The sequence below is a fragment of the Sceloporus occidentalis genome, unplaced genomic scaffold (assembly GCF_023333645.1).
Source record: "Sceloporus occidentalis isolate IW3139 unplaced genomic scaffold, rSceOcc1.0.p SCAF_2, whole genome shotgun sequence".
Classification (NCBI taxonomy): Eukaryota; Metazoa; Chordata; class Lepidosauria; order Squamata; family Phrynosomatidae; genus Sceloporus; species Sceloporus occidentalis.
Genome location: NW_028316982.1, coordinates 128,470,825 through 128,495,555, shown reverse-complemented (window position 1 = coordinate 128,495,555; position 24,731 = coordinate 128,470,825). Strand labels below are relative to the sequence as shown.

At 41.7% G+C, this 24,731-nt stretch overlaps 1 protein-coding gene across 2 annotated transcripts in view; it reads right to left on the bottom strand.

The window, feature by feature from the left end:
• The window catches only part of LETM1 (leucine zipper and EF-hand containing transmembrane protein 1), a 60,046-nt gene extending 37,057 nt beyond the window's left edge, over nucleotides 1-22,989 (bottom strand). For both annotated transcript variants that reach the window (XM_089510944.1, XM_089510945.1), the window contains exons 1-5: nucleotides 22,857-22,989; nucleotides 15,955-16,012; nucleotides 12,592-13,066; nucleotides 7,809-7,952; nucleotides 1,677-1,814 (exon numbers count right to left, since the gene is read on the bottom strand). In XM_089510944.1, the coding sequence (XP_089367070.1) occupies nucleotides 1,677-1,814; nucleotides 7,809-7,952; nucleotides 12,592-13,066; nucleotides 15,955-16,012; nucleotides 22,857-22,953 (912 nt within the window). In that variant the 5' untranslated portion in view covers nucleotides 22,954-22,989. The remainder of the gene's footprint in view (nucleotides 1-1,676; nucleotides 1,815-7,808; nucleotides 7,953-12,591; nucleotides 13,067-15,954; nucleotides 16,013-22,856) is intronic.
• Nucleotides 22,990-24,731: the final 1,742 nt, after the last annotated feature.

The following is a 24,731-nucleotide window of genomic DNA, read 5'->3' as shown; positions in this document are numbered from 1 at the left end:
CCAGGGCTCAGGCTTGACTCAGGCTTGCATCCTTCTGAGGTCGCTAAAAAGACTACCCAGCTTGATAGAGGCAATTAGTTGTAAACCACTTAGAGATTCCTTAGAGTGGTATATAAATGAAGCTGCTAAATATGCAAAGCCTGGAAAACAGAAAAAGAGTATTTGGTGGGAGAAACAGAAGTGACAGGAATACGTACTGAGGAGTCAGAAGAGATGACTAAAGAAGGTATCTGACACAGATAGGTGCGCAGTTCAGATAGAGAGAAAAATTAGAAGAAAGGATGCTAACATTCAAAGACTGCCAGGGAGGTGCAACAAACATTTCTGAAAAAGATATATTCAAGCACAATTACAATCATCAGGCAATTTTAATGAAAGAAAAAGACAAAACACTGCACTGTAAAGATGTTAGATGGGCTTAAAGACATATTTGGAAGAAGTGGAGTGTCTATATGTTTTTGATATTAAAATTAAGTACTGCAAGAAAACCAGGTACAAGATATAAATGTAAAGAATTGGATATAAGAATATTGGATATATGATGACCTTTTGTTGATTAGTATTTGATGAAATTTAATAGAAAGGGAAGAAGGGGGGAGAAAAAAGAAATAAACCTATATTTTAATTTCTTTCTAGAATGTTATTTCAAAAATATGGTAGTATGCATTGTAAAATAAGAATTAATAAAAAGATAGAATTAAGGAATACAGATTATTACAAATAAGAGAAGAATACAGAAACTTCAGTGTATACTTGTTTAATTATTTTTAACTGTTGTAACAGATTAGCTTTCATATAATACGTGGAAGTAAAACTAATGTCACAACAGAGCATGCAAGTATTTATAACCATTTGTTAGGAGATAGGAAGTTGTGTGTTTTTCCCTGCTCCTATGCTTGTGTCTTCTATATTTCCCATATATGTTGTTCTTATATATAAACACAGTATGTGTTAATAAAAATATTTCTCACTCCCCCAAAAAGAATTCGTAACATCAATACAGTCTGTGGGAGAGATCATCCAACAAACTGGATACAGTATCACCAATATGCTCATCACCAATATGCTCAAGATATGCACCACTATTTCTCTCTTTCCACAAACTGAAAAGCAGCTGATTTCTGTCTTCCTGTGTAGAAGTGGAAGCTAAACCCATCCTATCAGATGTATACTTGACATCAGACAGAACAATGCATTTTCTATGATGATATATCATGACTAACCAGTTACACTGTGTGTATCTGTATGTGTGTGTGAGTGCGTAGATTATCTGGATTACCTTCTCCAATATGACCCTGCTCAGGTTATAATTTTGGGCAGGTCTTACAATATATGTGATCTATTAAACACGGATATAAGTAAATAGTTGTTCAACCTAGGTTTTGAAATTCATTTCCAAGGAAAGTCTATTAAATCCTAGCTCCATTCCTTCCAGCAGCAAGACAAACAAGACCTGCTTGTTAAGATAGGTTTTTGTTCTACCAGAGTGATTTTTCTGCTCCCGTTTTTTGCCCTCAAACTTGCTCTTTTTTATGTAATATATTTTTATTTTATTGAATGCGGTAGATTTAAACTATACTTATATATTACTCATTAGCCACCTTTGGGATCTATAGTGAAGAAAGACATTTATATAAAATCAACTAATAAATAAGAATAAGAATTTAATTTTTTACCTTTTGAAAGAAGGTTGAAAAGTCTTTAGTCGCATTTCCTTTGGCTGCTTTATTTTTTAAGGCTATCTCTTCTATAGTATCTTGAAGAAATTTAGCCACTTCAAGCTTCAATCTTAGTTCTTTCTTCAACCTCTCTTCCTATCAAGAAAAATACATTTTACTGTACACCTCCTCTGCATATGAACAAAAAGCCCTGGAGTTTTGCTGGAGTATGGGCAAAATCAAAACAAGAAGTGAGTATTAAAAGTTTACTAATGCAATGCTTACCTGACCAGTTTAATTTCACATTTGCATATCTTGAGTTCTGAATAACAATCTGCAGAAACATGCTCAAGAAAGCTATTTTGTACAAGACCATCTAAGGAAGTCTTTCCACAGCATTTCATAAACACTAACAGTGGGACTCTGGCAAGATGAGAGTTGTGTATTTATTACCTTTTTTTAATATCTAGCTTTTGGTTCAGATGGCAGACAGTTAAGTGCAGCCAACCTGGGTTTAGTTTTTTGTGGGTTTTTCAGGCTATGTGGTCTTGTTCTAGAAGAATTTTCTCCAAATAATAAATTCTTCTAGAACACAGCCACATACAGTTGGAACAGACCACAAGGACCATCCAGTCCAACCACCTGCCATGCAGGAACGCTCAATCAAAGCATACCCAACAGATGGCCATCCAGCCTCTGCTTAAAGACTTACAAGGAAGGAGACTCCACCACTCTCCGAGGAAGGAGTGTGTTCCACTGTCGAACAGGCCTTACTGTCAGGAAGTTCCTCCTAATGTTGAGGTGGAATCTCTTTTCCTGGAGCTTGCATCATGTTCTCTGGAGCAGCAGAAAACAAGCTTGCTCCCTCCTCAATATGATATCCCTTTCAATATTTAAACAGGGCTATCATATCACCTCTTAATCTTCTTTTCTCCAGGCTAAACATCCCCAGCACCCTAAGTCGTTCCTCATAGGACATGGTTTCCAGACCCTTCACCATTTTAGTCGCCCACTTTTGGACAAGCTCCAGTTTCTCCACATCCTTCTTGAATTGTGGTGCCCAGAACTGGACACAATATTCCAGGTGGGGCCTGACCAGAGCAGAATAGAGTGGCAATATTACTTCTGTTGATCTAGACACTATACTTTTATTGATGCAGCCTAAAATCACATTAGCCTTTTAAGCTGCCGAATCACAGTTGACTCATGTTCAACTTGTGGTCTACTTGGACTCCTAGATTCCTTTCACATGTAGTTTCATTCCACCAGGTGTAACCCATCCTATATCTGTGCATTTCATTTTTCTGCCCTAAGTGCAGTACCTTACATTTCTCTGTGCTGAATTTCATTTTGTTAGCTTTGGCCAAGCTTTCTAGTCTATTCAGGTCATTTTGAATGTTGGTCCTGTCCTCTGGGGTATTAGCTACTCCTCCTAATTTGGTGTCATCTGCAAATTTGATAAGTATGCCCCCAACTCTGTCATCCAAGTCATTAATAAAGATGTTGAATAGCACTGGGCCCAGGACAGAGCCCTGTGGGACCCCACTGGTCACTTCTCTCCAGGATGAAAAGGAGCCATTGTTGAGAACCCTTTGGGTTCGGCCAATCAACCAATTACAAATCCATGTAACAGTTACTTTATCTAGCCCACATTTTACAAACTTGTTTGCAAGAATGTCATGGGAAACCTTGTCAAAGGCCTTACTGAAATCAAGATATACTATATCCACAGCATTCCCTTCATCTACCAAGCTGGTAATTTTATCAAAGAAAGAGATCAGATTTGTCTGGCATGACTTGTTTTTCTGAAACCCATGTTGACTTTTTGTGATTATGGCATTGGCTTCTAAATGTTCATAGACTCTCTGTTTAATTATCTGCTCTAGAATCTTTAATGGCATTTAGATAGCCTAAAAAAGTATGTATGCCAGCCGTGAAAGCCTTCAACCTGGGTTTAGGTTGAAAGAAGGATGGACATGCAACGCCCAAAGGCCCTGAACTGCCAGTGCTAACATTTGGGTCAACCCCAGACATCTTGGTCAGTAAGGAACTCCTAGAATCACTGATGCATGTTACGGTTTGATGCTCCTGAGAAATGAAGAAGCATAAAGGAGGCTAGGGGACAGAAATACAGTATTTTCTAATCCTCCACTCTGGGAGAATGAAACCTAGTAAAGTATCTCTCCTTCCTTTTTGTTCTTTCACTCCTCCAAAAGAAAAACTAGCTTAGTCCGCTTTCTATTCTAGCTTAGTTTAGACTAGCCTACCACCCTTATAGAGCTTTCCTTAAAATTTAGCTTATTTCCTTAATAATAGTAGCTAGCTACTGCACACATGCATGCATTTTCTTTTGGGGTCATGTATAATTTCCAGTATGGATGGTGGCTTCACAAGGAAATTAATTGCCTTGTGCTCAGTACGTACTCTGAACTGCATTTCTAGGACTTTCTCATGTTAAGAGAGAACAATAACCTATTGGATTTTTATTACCATACCTCTCTTCAACAGCACAACAGGAGCTTTGGAATATTGTGTCCAGTTCTGGGCACCACAATTCAAAAAGGGTGTTGACAAGCCGAAGTGTGTCCAGAGACAGACAACCAAAATGGTGAAGGGATCTAGAAACCATGCCTTATCTAGAGAGACTTAAGGAGCTGGGTATGTTTAGCGTGGAGAAGAGATGGTTAAGAGGTGATATGGTAGCCCTATTTAAGTATTTGAAGGGGTGTCACACTGAGGATGGAGCAAGCTTGTTTTCTGCTGCTCCAGAGACTAGAACCCAGACAATGGATGCAAGCTACAGGAAAAGAGATTCCAGCTCAACATTAGGAGGAACGTCCTGACAGTAAGGGCTGTTCAACAGTGGAACACACTCCCTCGGAATGTAGTGGAGTCTCCTTCCTTGGAGGTCTTTAAGCAGAGGATGGATAGCCATCTGTCAGGGATGCCTTGATTGAGTGTTCCTGCATAGAAGAATGGGGTTGGACTGGATGGCCCTAGAGATCTCTTTCAACTCTATTATTCTAGGGGCTTTTTGTGCAATTGATAGCCCCTGCACACTCTCTTGCTCATTCCCCCTTAATCTTTAGCTAGCTGCTGCACACATGTACTGCACACATGGAGTGGAGGGAGAAAACAGGCTCCTGGGAATAGCAAAGGGGGGTAGGAGAATGCGTAAGCCCAACATCAGGACTGCAGTGGAGTGTCACTATCATACCTGTGGTGTAATGGTGTGGCAGTGTTTTCCCACGAATGAAAAGATGACTTCTAACAACACTTCAGAAGTACAGCATCAACAGATCAGTATCACGTTATATGATAGGTACTGTCAAAGGGGCTGTTATCTTTCTAAAATTGTAGTTTAAAACTTGCATGTGGTAAGGTGTCTCTGCTGCATCAGTCAGTGGCAGAGCCAAGATCAATTTTCATTCATATGGAATTTGGATATGGCAATATCTTCTACACTGTTGACACAGGCTGCCTCTGAGCTGGACAAAAAGCATAACCCTTTATATCTCCCAGGAAAGCAGTTATTATTCTTATTTTTAATTAATCTTAACCACCCTATATACCCTGGTCAAAAAAATCCCCTTCCTATCCACTAGCTCATTATATGTGGATTCCATTTTCAAATGGAATTCCTTACAGTTTCTCAGCTTTTCTTGATTCATGTTTCTTACATGCGATATTGCTATTATTTTTAATTTTAAAGGTATTTTGTATTGAATTTTAACATCATACTTAATACTTAAATTATGCAAAACAATAAACAATAATCACACATGACCAAAAACAAGAACATCTCCTGCAGGAAAAGCCATCCAAGAATTCTAGAACCAAATCTTTCTTTGTATTTTCCCCATCTTCTGAATAGTGTTCTCATTATAATATGGTTTTTAAAGTCTGCATTTGCCTTTGTTTTCTCATACCACAGATTCCCCACCAAATCTAGCATCTTTTTACTTTATAAAATAATCAATTTTAAAATCCACATCAGGCATGACGACTCAAAATATAATTTTGAGATTCAGCAATCCCAACCCTCTGCATCTAGCTTGCTTTCCACTAGGACCTACTTTAAGGACTCCTCAAAAAGTTTGGTACCCAAAAAGGCCAGGTTCTGTTTGGAGTGGGCATCTACATTCCAGCTCTATAACCAGAACAGCTGTCTCACTGCAGCATGCAGGTCTTGAGCCCTGGTGTTGAACTGGAATACGTCCAGAGAATAATCTTCTGAGAAGCCTGTTGTCTTTATTGGTTTATTCAGTCCCTGTCTAATATTAGTTCATCAGGAGAAATTTGATTCAGCAACTCCCTGGTCCAGAAGAGCTCTGGTCATAATGGAAACTGCCAGCTGCCCTGATAACTAGCAAGATAGCTTCATGCACCTTCTTGAGAGCTGCCCCAGCCTCCCAATCCTCAGATCCCTTCAGGGTGTCCTCTCCATCTTTACAAAATACAGTATAGCAGAATACATTAAGACAAATACAGGGGCACTGACCAATTGGATTTGCAGTTTGAACATCACACTCGGGGGAGGGGCGGGCTTAATTAGATGATTTTGAAATTGTGAATTTAGATGCTGAATTTTAAATGTGGACTGTTTTAAAATGTGTATGTCTTATTTGTCCTTTTATAGTATTTTAATTAATGTTATATTTTTCATTAATTAATTAATTGATGTTATTCATTGTTGATTTGTTGTTTCCCACTTTGATCCACAGAATTCATCATCACCACCACCACCACCATCAGGGCATGAAGCCTCTTGGCAGAACCTGGGCTAGTTTTATTTGAGGCTGGCTTGTTCCTCTCTTCCCTGAGCACCTGTCTGAAGTAAACATGGAGAGGTACCTTAAGGAGGGTGAGAGCTGTCATGAGGAAGAGTTCTCTGTTCCCTTGAGAAGTCTGGTTTCTGGGAGAGAGAGAGACAGGCCCAATGCCCTAATCACTTTTCTTAACAGCACAAAGAAATCTTCCAACTGAAAAAGCCTCATGGCAGCAGATGAAGGGGCATTCTCCTCCCTCTCCTCTGTCCCAAGCAGATGTCCCATCCCCACATTCTTCTACACAGAAGTGTGTATCATAGTACCTCATGCAGCAACCTGCTGGTACCTCCTGTGTAGGGTTTTTGTTTTTTTTGGTGGGAGGGGGGTGTCCGATTGGGAGGCTGCCCCAAGCTCACATGTAGCAAACTTTCCCCTCCCTGCTGCTTGTGTGCACTTAGATTTCTTCTTGCCCCCCGCAGCCAAGATGATGGCCATCCACAACTGAGAAGGATGCCCCCACCTCCCATGTGGCCTCCTCAGTATAAGAGTTCAACCTGGGGTTTGATAGATCTCCAGCATCACCTTCATGCCCCGAGGAAAGGTCTCCCTCAACCACTAGGGATATGCATGCCTCTGAAGCCTGAGAGTGGGAAGGGGAAGAAGATTGGTCACCCATCTGTCCCCCAACTGCTTTCCCAGAGGCATTCTGGGTGTCTGCAGCAACAATCATGCCAGCCTCTTGTCATGCCCTGCTTCCAGAACATGGAAATGGACATGGACTCTGCTTGATTGAGGCTGAACAGTGGTACTGCGGGGGAGCCAGTAATACAGAAAGGTTTCCCCTCCTGACTGCTCCTCCTATGTCTTTCTTTTTCCTGCCTGTGTGGAGTACTGGGAGGAGTATAGCCCAAAAAATCTACAAAAGGTTCCTCCCTTATCTGCTGGGCAATGTAAGTGTAAGCTTAGATTTAATATGTTTCCAATAAAATGAGTTTTAATTGTAAACAAAATATTTTCCAGAATTCTAATCTTTTCTTTAAAATAACACAAAACGCTATCATTTTGTTAAAAATGTGCTTCTTATCAGTATCAATATGGTACTATGTTGTTTGATACAATGGATACAAATGGAGAGCATATGATTTTTAATATACACTTTGCAATCTTTAAAAACAATGAGATGGAGCTATTCACCAATAATTTATACCTTATTAGAAGGTGGTACAAATCCTGGAAGAAATGTAAATTCTGACTTTTAGTTAGCATGTTTTTAACTAGGACTTCTGGAACTCTTAGGATATATATTACATAGACAATATCTTCAACTTAGAAAATCAGCAAGGCCAAGAACTATCAAAGAGTTAACCCACATAGCAATTACCTTCTTAGATTTTGTCTCAAATGTTGAAGGAAGCATACCAGGGAACAATTTTAAGGCTACCGGAAGCAGGAATTCCATGAATGGAACAACAATAAAGACGAGGAAAGGGACCAATCGGAAAAGGTCAGCACATATCCGAAGGAACTGTAAATAAAGATGTAAGAAAGTTAGTTTGTTACAACAGGAAAACAAAACTCAGTGTAACAGAAAATGAACCCAAAGATCTGCTTACCATATGGTTAACAAAGAAAAGTTTATCTGATTCTTAAAGAAGCAGAGCCCTCCCTCCGGTCCATCCTGGGCCATCCAGCCATGGGGGGAGAGATTCCACTGGGCCTGGCCTGAACTAAGAAAAAGAGCCCTCCCTCCAGTCCATCTGCCTTGGTCCAGGCCTCAGAGGGAGAGAAGAATGCTGAACCTGATCCCTTTCTCCACCACCATTCCCTTCTCCTTTTGTGTCGTGTCTTTTTAGATTGTAAGCCTGAGGGCAGGGAACTGACTAATTAAAAATAATAATAATGTAAGCCGCTCTGAGAGCCTTTAGGGCTGAAGGGCAGGGTATAAATACTGTAAATAATAATAATAATAATAATAATAATAATAATAATGTGTAGTAGGCTGCACTGACAGATACTAGTAGTTGGCTTTGTCATGTAGTTGCAGAGACGAAACAGATGGCAGATAAGGAGCAGTTTGCCGCCGCCTCCCCCCCTTTGCTCACTGGGTTGGGGCCGCAACAACCACACCCCCAACTCAGCCTTTTTCAGGTGCAAAAAGAAGCAGCACAAAGACGCTCCTTTTTGTGCCAGGAAAAGGGCACCTTTATAGAGGCGGCATTTTTTCAGTGTTTCTTCGGTGCAACATGTATAAACACCGAGCTGCCAAAATGTTGTGGATGTGCTGCACGTGCAGTTGCCTGTGCAGCTTCCCAGCAGACTGGGGACATGCTGTTGTCTGAATGCCATGCCCCCCAGTCGGCTGGGAAGCCAGCTCTTTTTGATCGTCTGTTTCACCCCATAGCCCCCTTGACACAGTCTGTGAAAATTATCTGATTTTCGCAACATTACTTATGATTTAAAACAGAATGTATTCTTATGAACATACTTGCTTGATCCTAACATTATGTTCATGGAAGGGACTTTCTGTTTCTGCAGCACCATATCCTACCTGCCTCCTTTAATCTACTACTGCAGGCTGAGGAACACTGCCTTGTTCAGAATATACTACAAATAAAAAGAAGATGCTACAAAGTCAGATGTTCTATATTCAAATTGCAGTGCAATTTAGGATTAACATGTATACAACATGTTAATTTTTTTCAATAACGAAAATGAGAGTATGGTTTTACATATATTTCAGTTTCACATATTTTAGCTTAACTCCAACATCTATTACACTGTTACCTGGCCAAGTGTGCTCTGTTCAATGAAAGAAAGAAAGAAAAAATACAACTGCTATATATGACTTGGTATGAATATTAATTAGAGAGGAAAGGAAAGATTCAGCCACCAGGATACGTGCACCAGAGTTACATATATGCAAAATACTAGAAGCCCTTACTGATGGATCTGGTGGCAAAAAACAAACAAAACAATGCACAGATGATTATTTTTTACAATAATAAAAACAAAGATATTTGTACAATGACACTATCAACTGATAATAAAATGCTACTTACACCTTTGCCTGGAACATTGTATCTTTAAATAAGTGGCTCGTTTAGGATGAACTGCATCTTACTGTACTTAATACATATTTTTAATATTAGCAGACAAGCTAATTAGGTACAATTTCTACAAGTGAGCCACTAAAGTGACAGGAAAGCTAAATGCTGGACCAAACTAATTAAAGCAGCACTTAATTGTTATAACAGTGATGGAAGCAACAAATTTAGAAACATGTTCAGAAAATGAATAAGTTGCTGATTTCTCAAGAAAATATGAAAATGGGAAATGAAATGATGGATGTTAACTCAAGGAACACTTTATTCACTTTCTCATAGTTTTTTACCCAGGAAAAAAAGACACAGAACAAAACATAAAAAAAACAACCAGGAGCCATTCTGCCTTTCTTCAAAGACTTTTTTTTTCTGGAAAAATAGCGGGGAAATGGATTATGGAATATTTTCTTTGAGAAAGATGAAAAAATATTTAAGACAAGGTGCTCACATATTTTCCGCCCAAAATTCATTTCTGAAAATGATGTAAGAGGAAGACTTATGTACACTATCAGAGCATTACAATTCATGTTATTGCTTTCCTTTTCTCAACTCTTTATGAGAATGAGTATGTAATAAAAAACTAATGGAGATAAAAAAAATGTTCTTGTTTTACTAATGTTGACAATTTTTTCTCTTTTTATTCTTTTTTTTTAACTGCTCCTCAAACCAGCAAAACCAGAGATGTAGGTACTGCTTACAGTTTAGGACCATGCAGCTCCGTTTGTTTACTTAATTTTAAACCCAATTTGTAATTACAGTGGACCCTTGCCTTACGCGGGGGATCCGTTCCAGACCCCCCCCCCCCGCGTGAGGCTAATTCCCCCTGGGCTTCTGTGCACGGCGGTGTGGTCGATGTGCATGCACGCCACGGGCACGCTCCCCATTCATCTGAGCGTGTGTGCTCAAAGCTGTGTATAGTGCGCCCGCATATGACGCGGGTGTGCTGTATATTCTGAATGATATATAAGAAATGAACAAGGTATACTTTTCTTATGTCAGACATGTCATTTTTTTGCCAAAATAAGTTACGATGCTTTTTATGTTGGTAAAATAATAAAGTGACTTTCAACTAGTAAAAGATGCAATTTTCTTTGAATTTACATGTTTCATTACTTAGGTTTATAGCAGAAGTCACAATATGTACAAAGACCTATTTAGCCAAGCATTCTATTTACACAGAGGCCTGCCAGGAGTCATGGCTTGATTGTAAGAGGCCTCCTTCCTGCCCATACAGCACAAAATCCCCCTGGTACATGGGTCAGTAGTTATCTATAGAGAGACCACAAAAGCAGAACATTGTAGTATTGGTACCCACCTACTCATTGGCCCTAGCAACTGGTAAAGAGTGGCATACTGCTTCTGACAATGAAGGCAATATATAGTTATTCGCCATAATTTGTCTCATCTCCTTTTAAAGACATCCTAGTTGGTAACCATATGACATCTTGCAGTGAATTCCACAGGTTAATTCTTTGCTGTGTTTAATATCATTTCCTTTTATCTATCTGAAATCATTCGCCTTCACTGAATGACCCAATGACATCAAACACCCCTTCTCTGTCAAATATAACAGTGTGAATTACAAAAGAATGAGCATTTAGTCCAGTCTGTTGTCCAAAAGAACAACAGCCACTAAGTGGAGCACTTGCAAGACCAGCATAACAATATAGTATATTATACAATACAGGTCTTGCAAGTCCATCAATCAGCAAGAGATGATCTATCAAACCAGATCTATTTTTTAAATGCCTGCTAAAAGCACACCACCATATTTGAAAAACTAGTCTCCTTCTTTTCCTTTTCTTTCTATCCTTCTATATTTGCATATTTTATTTGATTTATACACTTCACCGGGTCCAGAATGCTGCAGTTAGAATGCTGACTATGACCTGTTATAAGGAGCATATACCGGTAACTCTCTTGTTGAAACAGCTTCACTGGCTTGTTTCTGAGTACAATTGAAAGTGCTGGTTATAACCTATAAAGCCCTATATGGTTTAGGTCCAGATTATCTGAAGAATCATATCTCCTCATACGAATCTGACAGAACACTACAATAATAATAATAATAATAATAATTTGTTTTATTTATATACCGCTATTCCAAAGATCATAGCGGTGAACAGCAAGTAAGCTAATTAGCAAGTAAGCTAATTTGCCCCCAACAGTCTGGGTACTCATTTTAGCGACCTCGGAAGGATGCAAGCCTGAGTCGAGCTTGGGCCCTTTTTCTGGTCTTGAACTCGCAACCTTGTGGTTTTGAGTGAATGGCTGCAGTACAGGCATTTAACCACTGCGCCACCAGGGCTCACAATCTTTGGGGGAAGACTTTCTCTCGGTCCCACCACCATTGCAGGCTCACTTGGTGAGGACACAAGAGAGAGCCTTCTCAGTGGCTGCACCCACCCTCTGGAACTCCCTTCCACCAGAGGCTAGACTGGCTCCTTCCCTGCTTGCCTTCGTTGACAAGTTGAGATTATTTTATTTCTGCAGGCATTCAATATATACCAGAGTATTTTTTATGGAGTATATGTACTTTGGTCATGCTTTTAGCTTTTGTATGTTATTATGTAATTTTATACTGTTTAGAGTATTTTAACTGTTTTAAATTTTATTTTATTTAAATGTTTTTGTCTGTGAGCCACACTTGGGTCCCTTCTGGGAGAAAGGCAGCATATGAAATAAATAAATAAATAAATAAATAAACAAACAAACATATACCTCAGTAAATACACACAGAACTGCACAGTTAGAATATAGATCATGGACGCAAATTGTTCAGCATCACTAGAAAACTGGCTTTTCTTATGTGGATTAGAAAAATGTTGCAGTGTACTGACTGAAGATTTTTATAATTTTATATCCTTCTAAGAAAAGCTACATATACTAAATCTTTTATTTTAACCAGTGACATTTAAGATGTGTATTGATTGGTAAAATAATTCATTAATCATATCTCAACTACTATTTAAAAAAAAGCACCAAGAACTGGCTAGGAGTTGGTCAAGTTAAAGAAATTATATAGGAATGAGAATCCAAAAAAGGATGTCATTGATTTAGTACCTGTCTCCGTTCTCGACGAGATAATGTGTTGCCATGAAGAATTCGCCAGAGCATCCTTGCAGCAATCTTTGTATCAATCCATAACAACCGAAAACCATGGTAATAATGCTTTAGTTCATCAACAATCTTCTGTCCAAGTGATTTTCTGACTATATTTTCTTCCACTGTTGGACTATATACAGGGCCTCCTTCCTCCAATTTCTTATTTTTATCCTTCAGAGACTTCAGGGATTTTTCTATCACAGAGTCATCATAACTACGTTGTGAAGAATGCCACTTCCGTACTGGAAGATAATGACACCCCCAAATCAGGGGAGAATTCACAATGCCCCTATGAGGGGACAGAGACCACAAATCAAGTGATCTTAATGCTGTAAAGTTCCTTTCTTCTGGGCCTTCAGACCAAATGTAACCATTCCTTGCAGAGCAAATGTAAACAGGGGAGATGCTAGTGCAATATTTAAAATGCGCAGGTCTGCAAAACAAAGTGATATTTTAATATTTGTAACGCATAGTACTTACACTTGATCAATCTACCCTCATTATTATTTTATGAGTTGCACAACTCCAGGTGGTTGGACTGGATGGCCCTTGTGGTCTCTTCCAACTGTATGATTCTATGAAACAGTAATATACCAAGGACAACACAAAAAGATTTGTAAGACTGAGAGGATATTTGGAACCAAAATGCATCCAAACAGAACATCTATTCACTACACCACACAGACCCAATGACACAATGTTTATGAATGATTTGCATCAGATTATAATTGCCAAAATCTTGTTAAGTATCTGGTATGCTTAAAGCTGTGTTTAACAAGGGTTGTCATAACAGAATTCATTCTAACAACCTTCTGTAACAAGCACATGCAACCCTCTGTGACAAAATGAAATGCAATGCCTTCTACAAAATATCCAGCAGCTGGGATTAACTCTCCTTCAGGAATAGGATTTACAAAATTGTACTGAGGGGTTAGTTAGAAATTAATTTAATATCTCTCCCCAACATAAGAACATCATTCACTGAAAAAAAATATTTGGTTATGGGGTATGACTATGGCCAAGATTCTGTACAATTTTAGCACAGTGTAAATATACATCAATGTGGTTATATCAGATACCATAGTGCTACAGTGGGTGCCTTGCTCTTCAGATTATCTCTTGTGTAACAACTGATTAGAATGAAGTGTGTGAGAAGGCTATGGGTGTGATTGTGGAATGGCTGAGTGGTGACTCAGGTCTGAACTTTTGCAGAGTGATGAAGCACAACCATTTGCTCAACTATTTTTAAGCTACCACAGTGCCCCAAAAACTGTGAAGATACATGGAGGAAATGATGTGACAACTGATGAGAACATTCAGAAGGCATTTCGTTTCATTTTGATTATATTCTTCTTTATATAAAGAACATGAAATTTCTGTGGAGAAGTATGACCAAACCAAATTACAGAGGAAGAGAGCTGGGTCACAGAATCATAGAACCAAAGAATTATAGAATTGTAGAGTTGGAAGAAACCACAAGGGCCATCCAGTGCAACCCATTCTGCCATGCAAGAACTCTCAATCAAACCATACCCGACAGATGGCCATCCAGCCTCTGCTTAAAGACTTCCAAAGAAGGAGACTCCACCAGACTCCGAGGGAGTTTGTTCCACTGTCAAACAGCCCTTACTGTCAGGACGTTCCTCCTAATGTCGAGCTGGAATCTCTTCTCCTGGAGCTTGCATCCATTGTTCCAGGTCCTAGTCTCTGGAGCAGCCAAAAACAAGCTTGCTCCCTCCTCAATTTGACATCCCTTTAAATATTTAAACATATCACCTCTTAACCTTCTCTTCTCCAGGCCAAACATCCCCAGCTCCCTAAGTCATTCCTCATAGGGCATGGTTTCCAGGCCCTTCACAATTTTAGTCGCCCTCCTTTGGACATGCTCTAAACTAAAACAATTAATTTCAGCAGGGAGAAATGTAAGGTACTACACTTAGGCAGAAAAAATAAAATGCACAGATATAGGATGAGGGAGATCTGACTTGACAACAGTACATGTGAAAGGGATCTAAGAATCCCAATAGACCACAACTTCAATATGAGTCAACAGGGTGATGTGGCAGCTAAAAAAGATAATGCAATTCTAGGCTGCATCAATAGGCTAATAGTGTCTAGATCGAGGCAATTTATTTCATTGCTGCAGCCAATGGACGTATTGTACGCCCATTGGCTGCAGCAGAGGGGGCGGGGTATGCACACACCAGGCCCCAAGCACCATGGCGAGGCCCATGGCAGCTAGCATGGATTACAGGCCCCAGTGACCCCCGCACCCTGCCTGACTCCCACCCGGTGCCTCCTGGGAAACTAAAGTCACTGGACCCAAGAGGGGTCAGTGGGGCCTTGCTGCCTGGCTGAACCTAAAATGAGGGGCCTGTACTGCCCTCCCCCAACTGAAGGAAGCCCCCCTCCCGATCCCCGAGGCAAAGCTAAGACCAGGGGGAAGGAGGGGGGGAGGAGGACATTGTCCCCAATGGCACAGCTGCATGTACATGCCTTCACTGGGGACAGTGTGGGCTTGCCACCCACAAATGATCGAAACTGCAAATGGCAAGTCCACAGATACCAACTGTATTCTATTCTGTGAACTGGAAAAATCCAGGGTTGGAAAAAAATAATTGAAAATTAATACTTCTTTGCGTTTAATCCAGTTTTTCTGCACTAAATGAAATGGAAATAAATGAATCCTGCTTTTCACATTAATACTGCAAAACATTTTTTTATCTGGAAACACGATCAACCATGTTTTATCTAACATTAACAATCCAAAGTTAACAGGGTTAGTTATAATTTACAACTTTCAATAAAACACAAATTTACTGTTTATTATTACTATTAAAACTGAATACATGTAGACTATATAGTCTACCTAAAGTCCTCTCAGAGTTGTTATGTTGAACTTAGGTTAACTGAAGATTTTGTTTCTAAATGGCATTTCTTGTACTATAAAATAAAGTGATTAAAAGGAAGCACTGGATATTGACCTAACAATGAACTGTCAATAAACTGTAAAAATTAAAATGTTTAATTCAAACAGTCATTGTTGTTCCAGTAAGAGGACTGGAAAATAGAAATAAAACCTAGACTTTTATATTTAAAAAAGAAATAATCAATTTAAAAAGCTAGGAGTCTTTTTTTTTAAAGTCATTTGGTTAAACCTAGTCATCTTTTTCTATTCAGTTGCAAAATCACTAGGGTAGCCATATGGTCCTTAAAAACAATCAGAGAGCCCTTTTAAATGTATTTTACAGTTGCCAGCTATCAACTGCCAGGACAGACAGCTAACTTAAATATAATCGTCTTGTGAATATGATTACTTACGTATGATTTATTAGCCTCAGGGATGTACAGCTAAAACAAGCATGGTTTTCCACATGACCTAGAAATCAAAAAGAAAAGTCAGTGTGTAGGCAGATCAGGTATCAATCACTATGGCCTGTTACAGACAGCCAAAATAAAGCTGCTTCGAGTCACAGTGGAGGTATGGTGTTTCAATGATGCATGCGTCCTAAGAGTCCAGAAGCCACACCATAGCCACACTCCAGCCCTAAGGACTGGAACGTGGCTTTGGTGTGGCTTCTGGACTCTTAGGACGCATGCATCATTGAAACACCATACCTCCACTGTGACTTGAAGCAGCTTTATTTTGGCTGTCTGTAACAGGCATATGTAATCTATTTTCCCTTGGAGTAGCACATCCAGTGGTCTTGCTCAGACACTATCCCCTTAACTGAAAGCACAAATCATATGCAGATTGAGTATCCCTTATCCAAAATTCTGAAATACGAAATGCTCCCAAATCCGCAACACTTTGAGCACTGACATCACAGAGCAGCATTAGAGGCAGGAAAGAAGATGATGATAATAATAATAATAATAATAATAATAATAATAATAATAATAATTTATTTATATGCCGCCCAATCACTGGGAATTTGGTTGGCTTACAACAGAGGGGATAATAGACAGTTCCCTGCCCTCAGGCTTACAATCTAAAAAGACAGGACACAAAAGGAGAAGGGAATGGTGGGGGGGAGGGGATCAGGTCCAGCATTCTTCTCTCCCTCTGAAGCCTGGACCGAGGTAGATGGACTGGAGGGAAGGCTCGTAATCTTAAAGAAAGGCAACAGTTGGTGTGTCTGAGTTCGCATCCAGACTTTGCACAAGTGGCTGCTGTTCCTGCTGCTGCACCACCAACTCCCTGACAAAACAGGGTCATAAGTAAGATGCCAGCGATGGTGGTTGCTAGCAACCTTCTCTGGCCTCTCCTCTCCTCTCCCTGCTGCTTCTACACCAGATCCTGGAACCCCAGTGCACCAACTGTGATAGCTGTAGCAGCAAGGCTGCTCTCTCCTGCCCTTCCTCCCTTTAAATATATCTGGCCTCCCAGCAACTGCAGGATGAGCAAGAAGCTCTGGGTAGTGACCCACAGCCATCACCATCTCTTGCTCCCCAAGAGCAAACTGAATGTCCAGAGAATGTGGAGCCCATCTCCTGCAAGTAGCGGCTCATAGCTGCTATCATGTTTGGAACACACAAGCCCACAAGAGTACCTGTGGCACCAAGGGAGGGGAGGTAGCAACAGTGATTGTACTACTGGGGAGAGAGAGGCAAGGCAGCTCCAACAGGCCTTGCCTGCAAAGAAGACGGCCCTCCCTTCAGCCACCATCTTGGGGAGAGAGAGGCAAGCCAGCTCCAATAGACCTCCAAGGATAGATCTGCTGGACTTTTCCCCTTCCTCACTGCCATTCTCTTCTCCTTTTGTGTCTGTCTTTTTTAGACTGTAAGCTTGAGAGCTGGGAAATGTCTGATTTACAAATTGTAATCCGCTCTGATAGCCTTGGCTGAAGAGCGGGGTAAAAATAAATTATTATTATTATTATTATTATTATTATTATTATTATTATTACTGTATTATTATTATTATTATTATTATTATTATTATTATTATTATTATTACTGAGCCCTCAATCACTGCCCTCTCCTCCTCTTTTATGTCTGTCAGTGTAGCACATCTGAACTGGTGGAATCAGCTGCAGCAAACACCTAAAGCTGCAAGTGAAAACACAATCACAATGGCAAGTAGCCCTTCTTACTCCTTCAGTACCAAGAGCCCATGGCCAGGAGGGTGGGAGGTGATCAATGAGGGTTGCGCCATCTGCCACTACTTCCTAGGCAAGGAGAGAGACTCATTCAAGGAACCCTGCATGCTGGTCAAGAAGTTCATGAACTATATCAAGCAGCCTTACCAGTGCAGCAAGAGGCTGAAACACAGAACCTTTCCTACCAGGAGTTTGACAGAAAAATTCAGATGCATTTTTCTCAAATCCAAACTCAACCCACCCACTCCCAAAACAAAAAATCCTTTCCTTCTTGCAATCCCCCACCCCCATTTTCTTTCCACATCCTCATGATTAGAGTAACAGGTGTGAAGAGACTTCTCTCAAGTAGTGCTCTTCTTCTGAGCCTTGGCTGAGAACCTGAGTCAGGAGGGCATACATCCTGCCCGTCTCCTCCTCTCCATTTGCAGTTTGGTGTGATGAATTGTGGCTCCCAAGAGCCTTATGTATATGCAAATACTCCAAAATCTTAAAAAAAAACCAAAATACTTTTTTTCATCAGCATTTCAGATAAGGAAAACCCAACCTGTAGCAGAAACAAATTTGGAGAGAACGCACAAGCCTATGCAGATAAAAGCATGAGATCTAGCATCCATCAGTTTAGAATCATAAAATTGGGAGAGATCACAACAGCAATCAAGTTCAACTCCCTGCATGTAGGAACACAAAATTAAAGCACCCAACACCATAGAGAAATCTTGTAGCAGCTTTGAGACTAACTGAAAGAAAGACGTTGGTAGCATGAGCTTTCACAGACTTAAGTCTGCTTCCTCAGATACACCCAACTCAATTATTATTATTATTATTATTATTATTATTATTTGTATCCCACCTCTCCCTGTATTGGATCAAGGCGGGTAACAACAAACAAAAGAACAATAAAAATACAACACAACAAGCCACAAGTAAAAACATAGCAAGACATATCAAATCCTAATTCCCTATCTCCCTCCCACCATAAAATAGTGTTAAAACAACAATTCCTAATAAAATGCTCCCAATAAAATAGTCAATAAAATCAATCACAATCACAGTCCGGTGGGAACAGCTATGTAACTGGAGAGTGAACATTTCAAGGAGGTCAGTTTGGGAAGGCCTGCTGGAAGAGATCCATTTTTATTGCCTTCTTAAAGGCCTCCAAAGATGTTATATGATGGATCTCTTCTGGCAGGTCATTCCAGATTTTTGGAGTCACAACAGAAAACTTCCTCTGGGAAGTCGTTACCAGTCTGGTTTTCTTAGACTGCAAGAGATTCTTCTCAGAGGACCTGCGAGTGCGGGAAGGATTGTATGGGAGAAGGGGTTCCTCTACATCTTGTCAACATCCTTACTGAATTGTCGTGCCCAGAACTGGACACAGGTGAGGCTTGACCAAAGCAGAATACAGTGGTACTATTACTTCCCTCAATCTAGATACTACAATTCTATTGATGCAACCTAAAATCTTGTGGTCGACTAGGATTCTTAGATTCCTTTCACATGTACTGTTGTCATGCCAGGTATCTCTCATCCTATATCTGTGCATTTCATTTTTTCTGCCTAGGTGTAGTACCTAACATTTCTCCGTTAAAATTCATTTTGTTAGTTTTGGTTCAGCTTTTAAGGTCATCTATTAAGATCATTTTGAATGTTGTTCCTGTCCTCTGGGATATTAGCTACCTTTCTTATTTGGTATCCTCTGTAAATTTCAAAAACATGGCCTCTATTCCAACATCCAAGTCACTGATAAAAATGTTGAATAGCACTGGCCCCAGGGCAGAACACTGTGGTACTCCACTGGTCACTTCTCTCCAGGATGAAGAAGAACCATAGGTGAGTACCCTTTGGGTTTGGTTGATCAACCAATTACAAATTCACCTAAGAGTCGCATTACAAAGCCTCTGGGGTTAGGGTAGGAAATGCTGGTCCCCCAGTGACCTAAGATTTGACTACCTGTTGTAGGATCCTCCTGCCAAAATCTCCTTGGAAGTCAACATGACAAAAATGAGGCTGTCATACTTTGGACACATCATGAGAAGGAAGGATTCATTGGAAAAATCAATAAAGGAAAAGTGGAGAGAGGCAGAAAGAGAGGAAGGCTGCATGCTAGATGGATAGACTCTATTGGGGAGGTCATGTGTATGAGTTTGCAGGAATTAAGCACAGCAGTGAAGGCTTGGGGGTCTTGGAGATGTCTCATCTACAGGGTCGACATCAACTCGAGGGCAGTTAACAACAAAGTAGGCAATGTTTCGGCAGGATTTTGGACTTCAGGGACTTGATGAAGGTTTAGTGCTATGAGAGAACTCTAACTGGTTACACTGGTCTGAGTGCCTCCAGCACCCAGCAGTCCAAAGTACTTGCAAAACTCCCAAAATCTGCCCCCTACTGGAGGGATGGCATCAATTCTGTTGGCCTTACCACTGCCCTGTGTGAGTCTTGAGCTCAGAGCACCCTGCTGGCGCTTAGGGAGAAATTTCTGCTCCCCTTACTATGTCCTGAAGTTCCTTGAGTCTCTTGACTGAAAGGAAGACCTGAAGGAAGGAGTGAAGTGTGGTTTGGAAGTGTGGAATGGCGTACCTGCCTAAAGTGTTTCTTGATATCCCTCTTTCTCCCTGAGACTAGCACCAGTTCCAAGAATTCCCCAAAAAGGGGATGAATGTCAGGTTCCATTTGGAGCACATGTCTACATTCCAACTCTTTAGCCAGAGCTTCTGCCTCGCTGCTACAGATGCCACCTGAGCCCTGGCACTGAACTGGGCTGCATCCAGAGTACCATCTGCTGAGAAGACTACTGCTTTCTTCAACCTATTGAGTCCTTGTCTAATCTTGGTCCCACCTGGAATAGCTCCGTGATCCAGAACAGTGAACGTTGGGCCAAGATGGAAACCCAGGTAAGTGCTATGATGGTTAGTGACCTCATGCACCTTCTTGAGCCTTCTCAGCCTTCCTACCCTCAGATCTCTTCAGGGTGTCCTCTCCATCCTTACAAAAATAAAAATAAATAGCAGATGACACCAAGGGCAAAGAGTATCCCAGCTGCGCCTGTTCCTTCAGACGTCAGATCTGGCCACAGTAACACATACCAGTTGGATTACTATTATGCGCTCTATAAAGAGCTAGTTTTGAAGTGTTCAAAACTTCAAATGGTCCAAGGAGCAGCAGACAGATTACTAACAGAGGTGCTAGCTACAGGGAGCATATAACTCCTTTTTGCAAGAGACCCATTTCCAGGCACAATTCCAAGTGCTGCTTATGACCTTTAAAGCCCTACATGGCTCAGGTCCAGGTTATCTGAAGGTCCGTAACCTCCCTTACGAACCAGCCCTTGCTCAGAGAGCCGCTGAGAAAGTCCTTCTCTCTGTCGCACCTCCCTCACAGGTACATCTGGTGAGAACACAGGAGAGGACTCTTCCATGGCTTCCCCAGGCTCTGGAACTCTCTTCCCTTAAAAGTCAGGACTGGCACCCACCTTCCCTCTTACATTCTTTTGGCAAAAAACAAAACTTTTCTATTCCAATAGACAGTTGACATGGGATTATAAAAGGCCCGTCTTACACAGGATATTGTGTGCAGGATATTGCTAAATGATGTGCTTGTGTGTGTGTTTTAGTGGTATAAGTTTTAATCTGATTTTTTCCCCTAATCGTTTGTGTTTTAATGTTTATGGCTTCTTTACAAAGGTTTTTTTTAATCACTGTAAGCCACTTTGGATCCCTATTTTGGAAAAAGGCAGACTAGAAATTATTATTAATTATAATAATACAATACAGTTCTAAACAATTGTGGCAATACAGAATATGTACATGAATTGCTGCTTTTTCCCCTGCCCTTGCAAATCTTTTTACTCTACCTAGATTAGCAGACAGAGCCAGCGTGGTGTAGAGGTTTGAGTGTTGGCTAGGACCCTGGGAAACCAGGGTTCAAATCTCTGCTCAGCCATGAAAGCCACTGGGTGACCTTAGTCATGTCGCACACTCTCAGCCTCAGAGGAAAGCAAAGGCAACCCCCTCTGAGCCCAAGAAAACTCAAAGACAGGTTCACTTTAGGATTGTAAATCAGAAAGGACTTGAAGGCACACAACAACAGATTAGCTGACACAGAGTGTCAATAACCCTGGACTTCACGTTCTGTTTTCCCATTCTTACTTAATACCAGGAAATTCTCCATCTCTCATGGCACCTAAAATCTATGGCCTGAGGAAACAAAGCACTTCAAATGAATTCTCAACATCCAATATTGTTGGTGGCATGCAGCTTGACTTTTCCAAGAAACCCCTGTAATTATCTCTCTGTTTTGACAACAGTACATGTGAAAGGGATCTAGGAGACCTAGGAGAGCACAAGTTGAACATGAGTGAACAGTGTGATTCGGCAGCTAACAAGGCCAATGCAATCTTAGGCTGCATCAACAAAAGTATAGTGACTTGATCAAGGGAAGTAATAGTGCCACTCTATTCTGCTCTGGTCAGGCCCCATCTGGAATATTGTGTCCAGTTCTGGGCACCACAATTCAAAAAGGGTGTTGACAAGCCGAAGTGTGTCCAGAGACAGACAACCAAAATGGTGAAGGGTCTGGAAACCTTGTCCTATGAGGAACGACTTAGGGAGCTGGGGATGTTTAGCCTGGAGAAAAGAAGGTTAAGAGGTGATATGATAGCCCTGTTCAAATATTTAAAGGGATGTCATATTGAGGACGGAGCAAGCTTGTTTTCTGCTGCTCCAGAGAACATGATAAAGAGCAATGGCTGCAAGATACAGAAAATGAGATTCCACCTCAACATTAGGAGGAACTTCCTGACAGTGAGGGCTGTTCGACAGTGGAACACACTCCTTCCTCGGAGTGTAGCGGAGTCTGCCTCCTTGGAGGTCTTTAAGCAGAGGCCGGCTGGCCATCTGTCACAGGGAGTGCTTTGATTGGGAGTTCCTGCATGGCAGAAGGGGGCTGGACTGGAGGGCCCTAGAGCTATCTTCCCTGAAATGGCGGGGCTCCCCAAGGCTGCCTGCCTCCCTCCACAGCCAGACAGTCATCAAGCCAGGCCTCCCCCGCTCCGCTCCGCGCCGGCTGCCTCCGGCCGTTTCCCTCCCAAGCGGCCCAGCCCCAGGGTCCCCTGCTCGGCCTCACCAGCCTCGGTTTCCCTCTGCTGCTGCTGCTGCTGGAGGCGCCGAGGGAGTCCGGAGGCCCTTCTGGGCCCGCAGCGCTTCAGGAGGACGAAGGCCATTCCGGGTCGAGAGGCAGAGAGAAAAGCCTCGGCTGGCGGCGCCGGGAAGCAGGAAAAGTACCAGCGCCCCTCCCACGTGACAGGAAGCCCCTCCCGCGGCTTGATTGGACGGAAAGCCCTCTGCGAGGGAGCCGCGGGGCATCTCGGGAAGTGTAGTTCCGTGCCCAAAATAAAGGCCAAGGAAAGAGCAGGCGGAGGAGGAGGAGGAGGCCGAAGAGTTGAAACCAGTCGCCGGGTGGGAGGGGCTGATAAATGCGCCCGGAGGAAAAAGGGGCCTGGTTGCACGATGAGGGGGGCCTCGCTGAAGTGAATGAGGCTTGACTGAGGTTCCCACCCGAGAAGGAGGAGGAGGAGGAGGAGGAGGCCTCCACAAAATGGAGGACTAGTGACGTCACTAGGGTTGGCGGCCATCGCCGCCATTGCCCTCCTCCTCCTCCTCCTCTTCCTCCTCCTCCATCCCACAAACCGCACAGTCCTTAGGAATGGTGTTTTTGTTCTCCTAAGGTAGCTGTGTTGGCCATTTAACAAACGCAAACCACAATCCATCAGTGACACCTTTATTGGCAAGGAGATCTCTTGAGGAAGGCATTGTCCTCTGCCTACAAAGAGGCCTGTGGCCTCACTGGAATGGAGACATATTGGACTGCAAAAGAGGGGTCCCTCTTGAGACACAAAGGCCTGTTACAGACAGCCAAAATAAAGCTGCTTCGAGTCACAGTGGAGGTATGGTGTTTCAATGATGCATGCGTCCTAAGAGTCCAGAAGTCGCACCAAAGCCACACTTCAGCCCTAAGGACTAGAGCGTGGCTTTGGTGTGGCTTCTGGACTCTTAGGACATATGCATCATTGAAACACCATACCTCCACTGTGACTCGAAGCAGCTTTATTTTGGCTGTCTGTAACAGACCAAAGTCCTGGACCTTGTAAATCTCCCTATTGTGCATGGCCAGGAGGAGGAGGAGACTGCAAAAGATATCCTCCCCATCATAGCATCTTGACTAAAAACAGCAGGCAGCAGACTGGCATCTCCAAATGTTTCTCCCCTCCTGTTTGGTTTGTAACATCTTGCCTGATGATGAAGCCTATGGAGCTTTGAAAGCTTGCAACAAGTATATGCTGCATTTCGGTTGTCCAATAAAGGTATCATTGATGGTGGGGGGTTTGTACTCGTGTTACTTGTAAATTATAATTCCTATACATCACTGAATGTAATGTAAACAGTTGTGACATAAAACAATAAGCATACAGTGGGCCCTTTTCTTACCTGGGGGATCTGCTCCAGCCCCCCCCCCCCCACATAAAGGGAATTCTGCATATGCTCAAGTCCCATTCAAAATAATGTGGCTCCTGCCCACAGCCTGGTGCACATGCCACAGGCACACGCGTATGTTGAAAGCCACGTAAGTCACGCCCGCATATGGCGCGGGGGCACTGTAATTAAATCTGTAACTAAATTACAACATCATACAGTCTAAATATATTCACACGTACATAGATAGTTTCATGTTTAAGTAAAGTGCATCTGAGAAATAGGTTGAAGCCTAGTAAAGCTCATGCTGCCAACTTCTTTCAGTCAGTCTCAAAGGTGCTACAAGAGCTCTCTACATTATTGTTGTTATTATCATTATCGCTCTATCCAGCTCCATCTGAGGAAGTAGACTTTATTCTAGGAAAGCTCATGCTGCCAATTTCTTTCTTTCAGTGAGTCTCAAACTTACTACAAGATCCCTCCACTTACTGACTCCCAGACTAAAACGGCTATGTCTTTAAATAGTTTC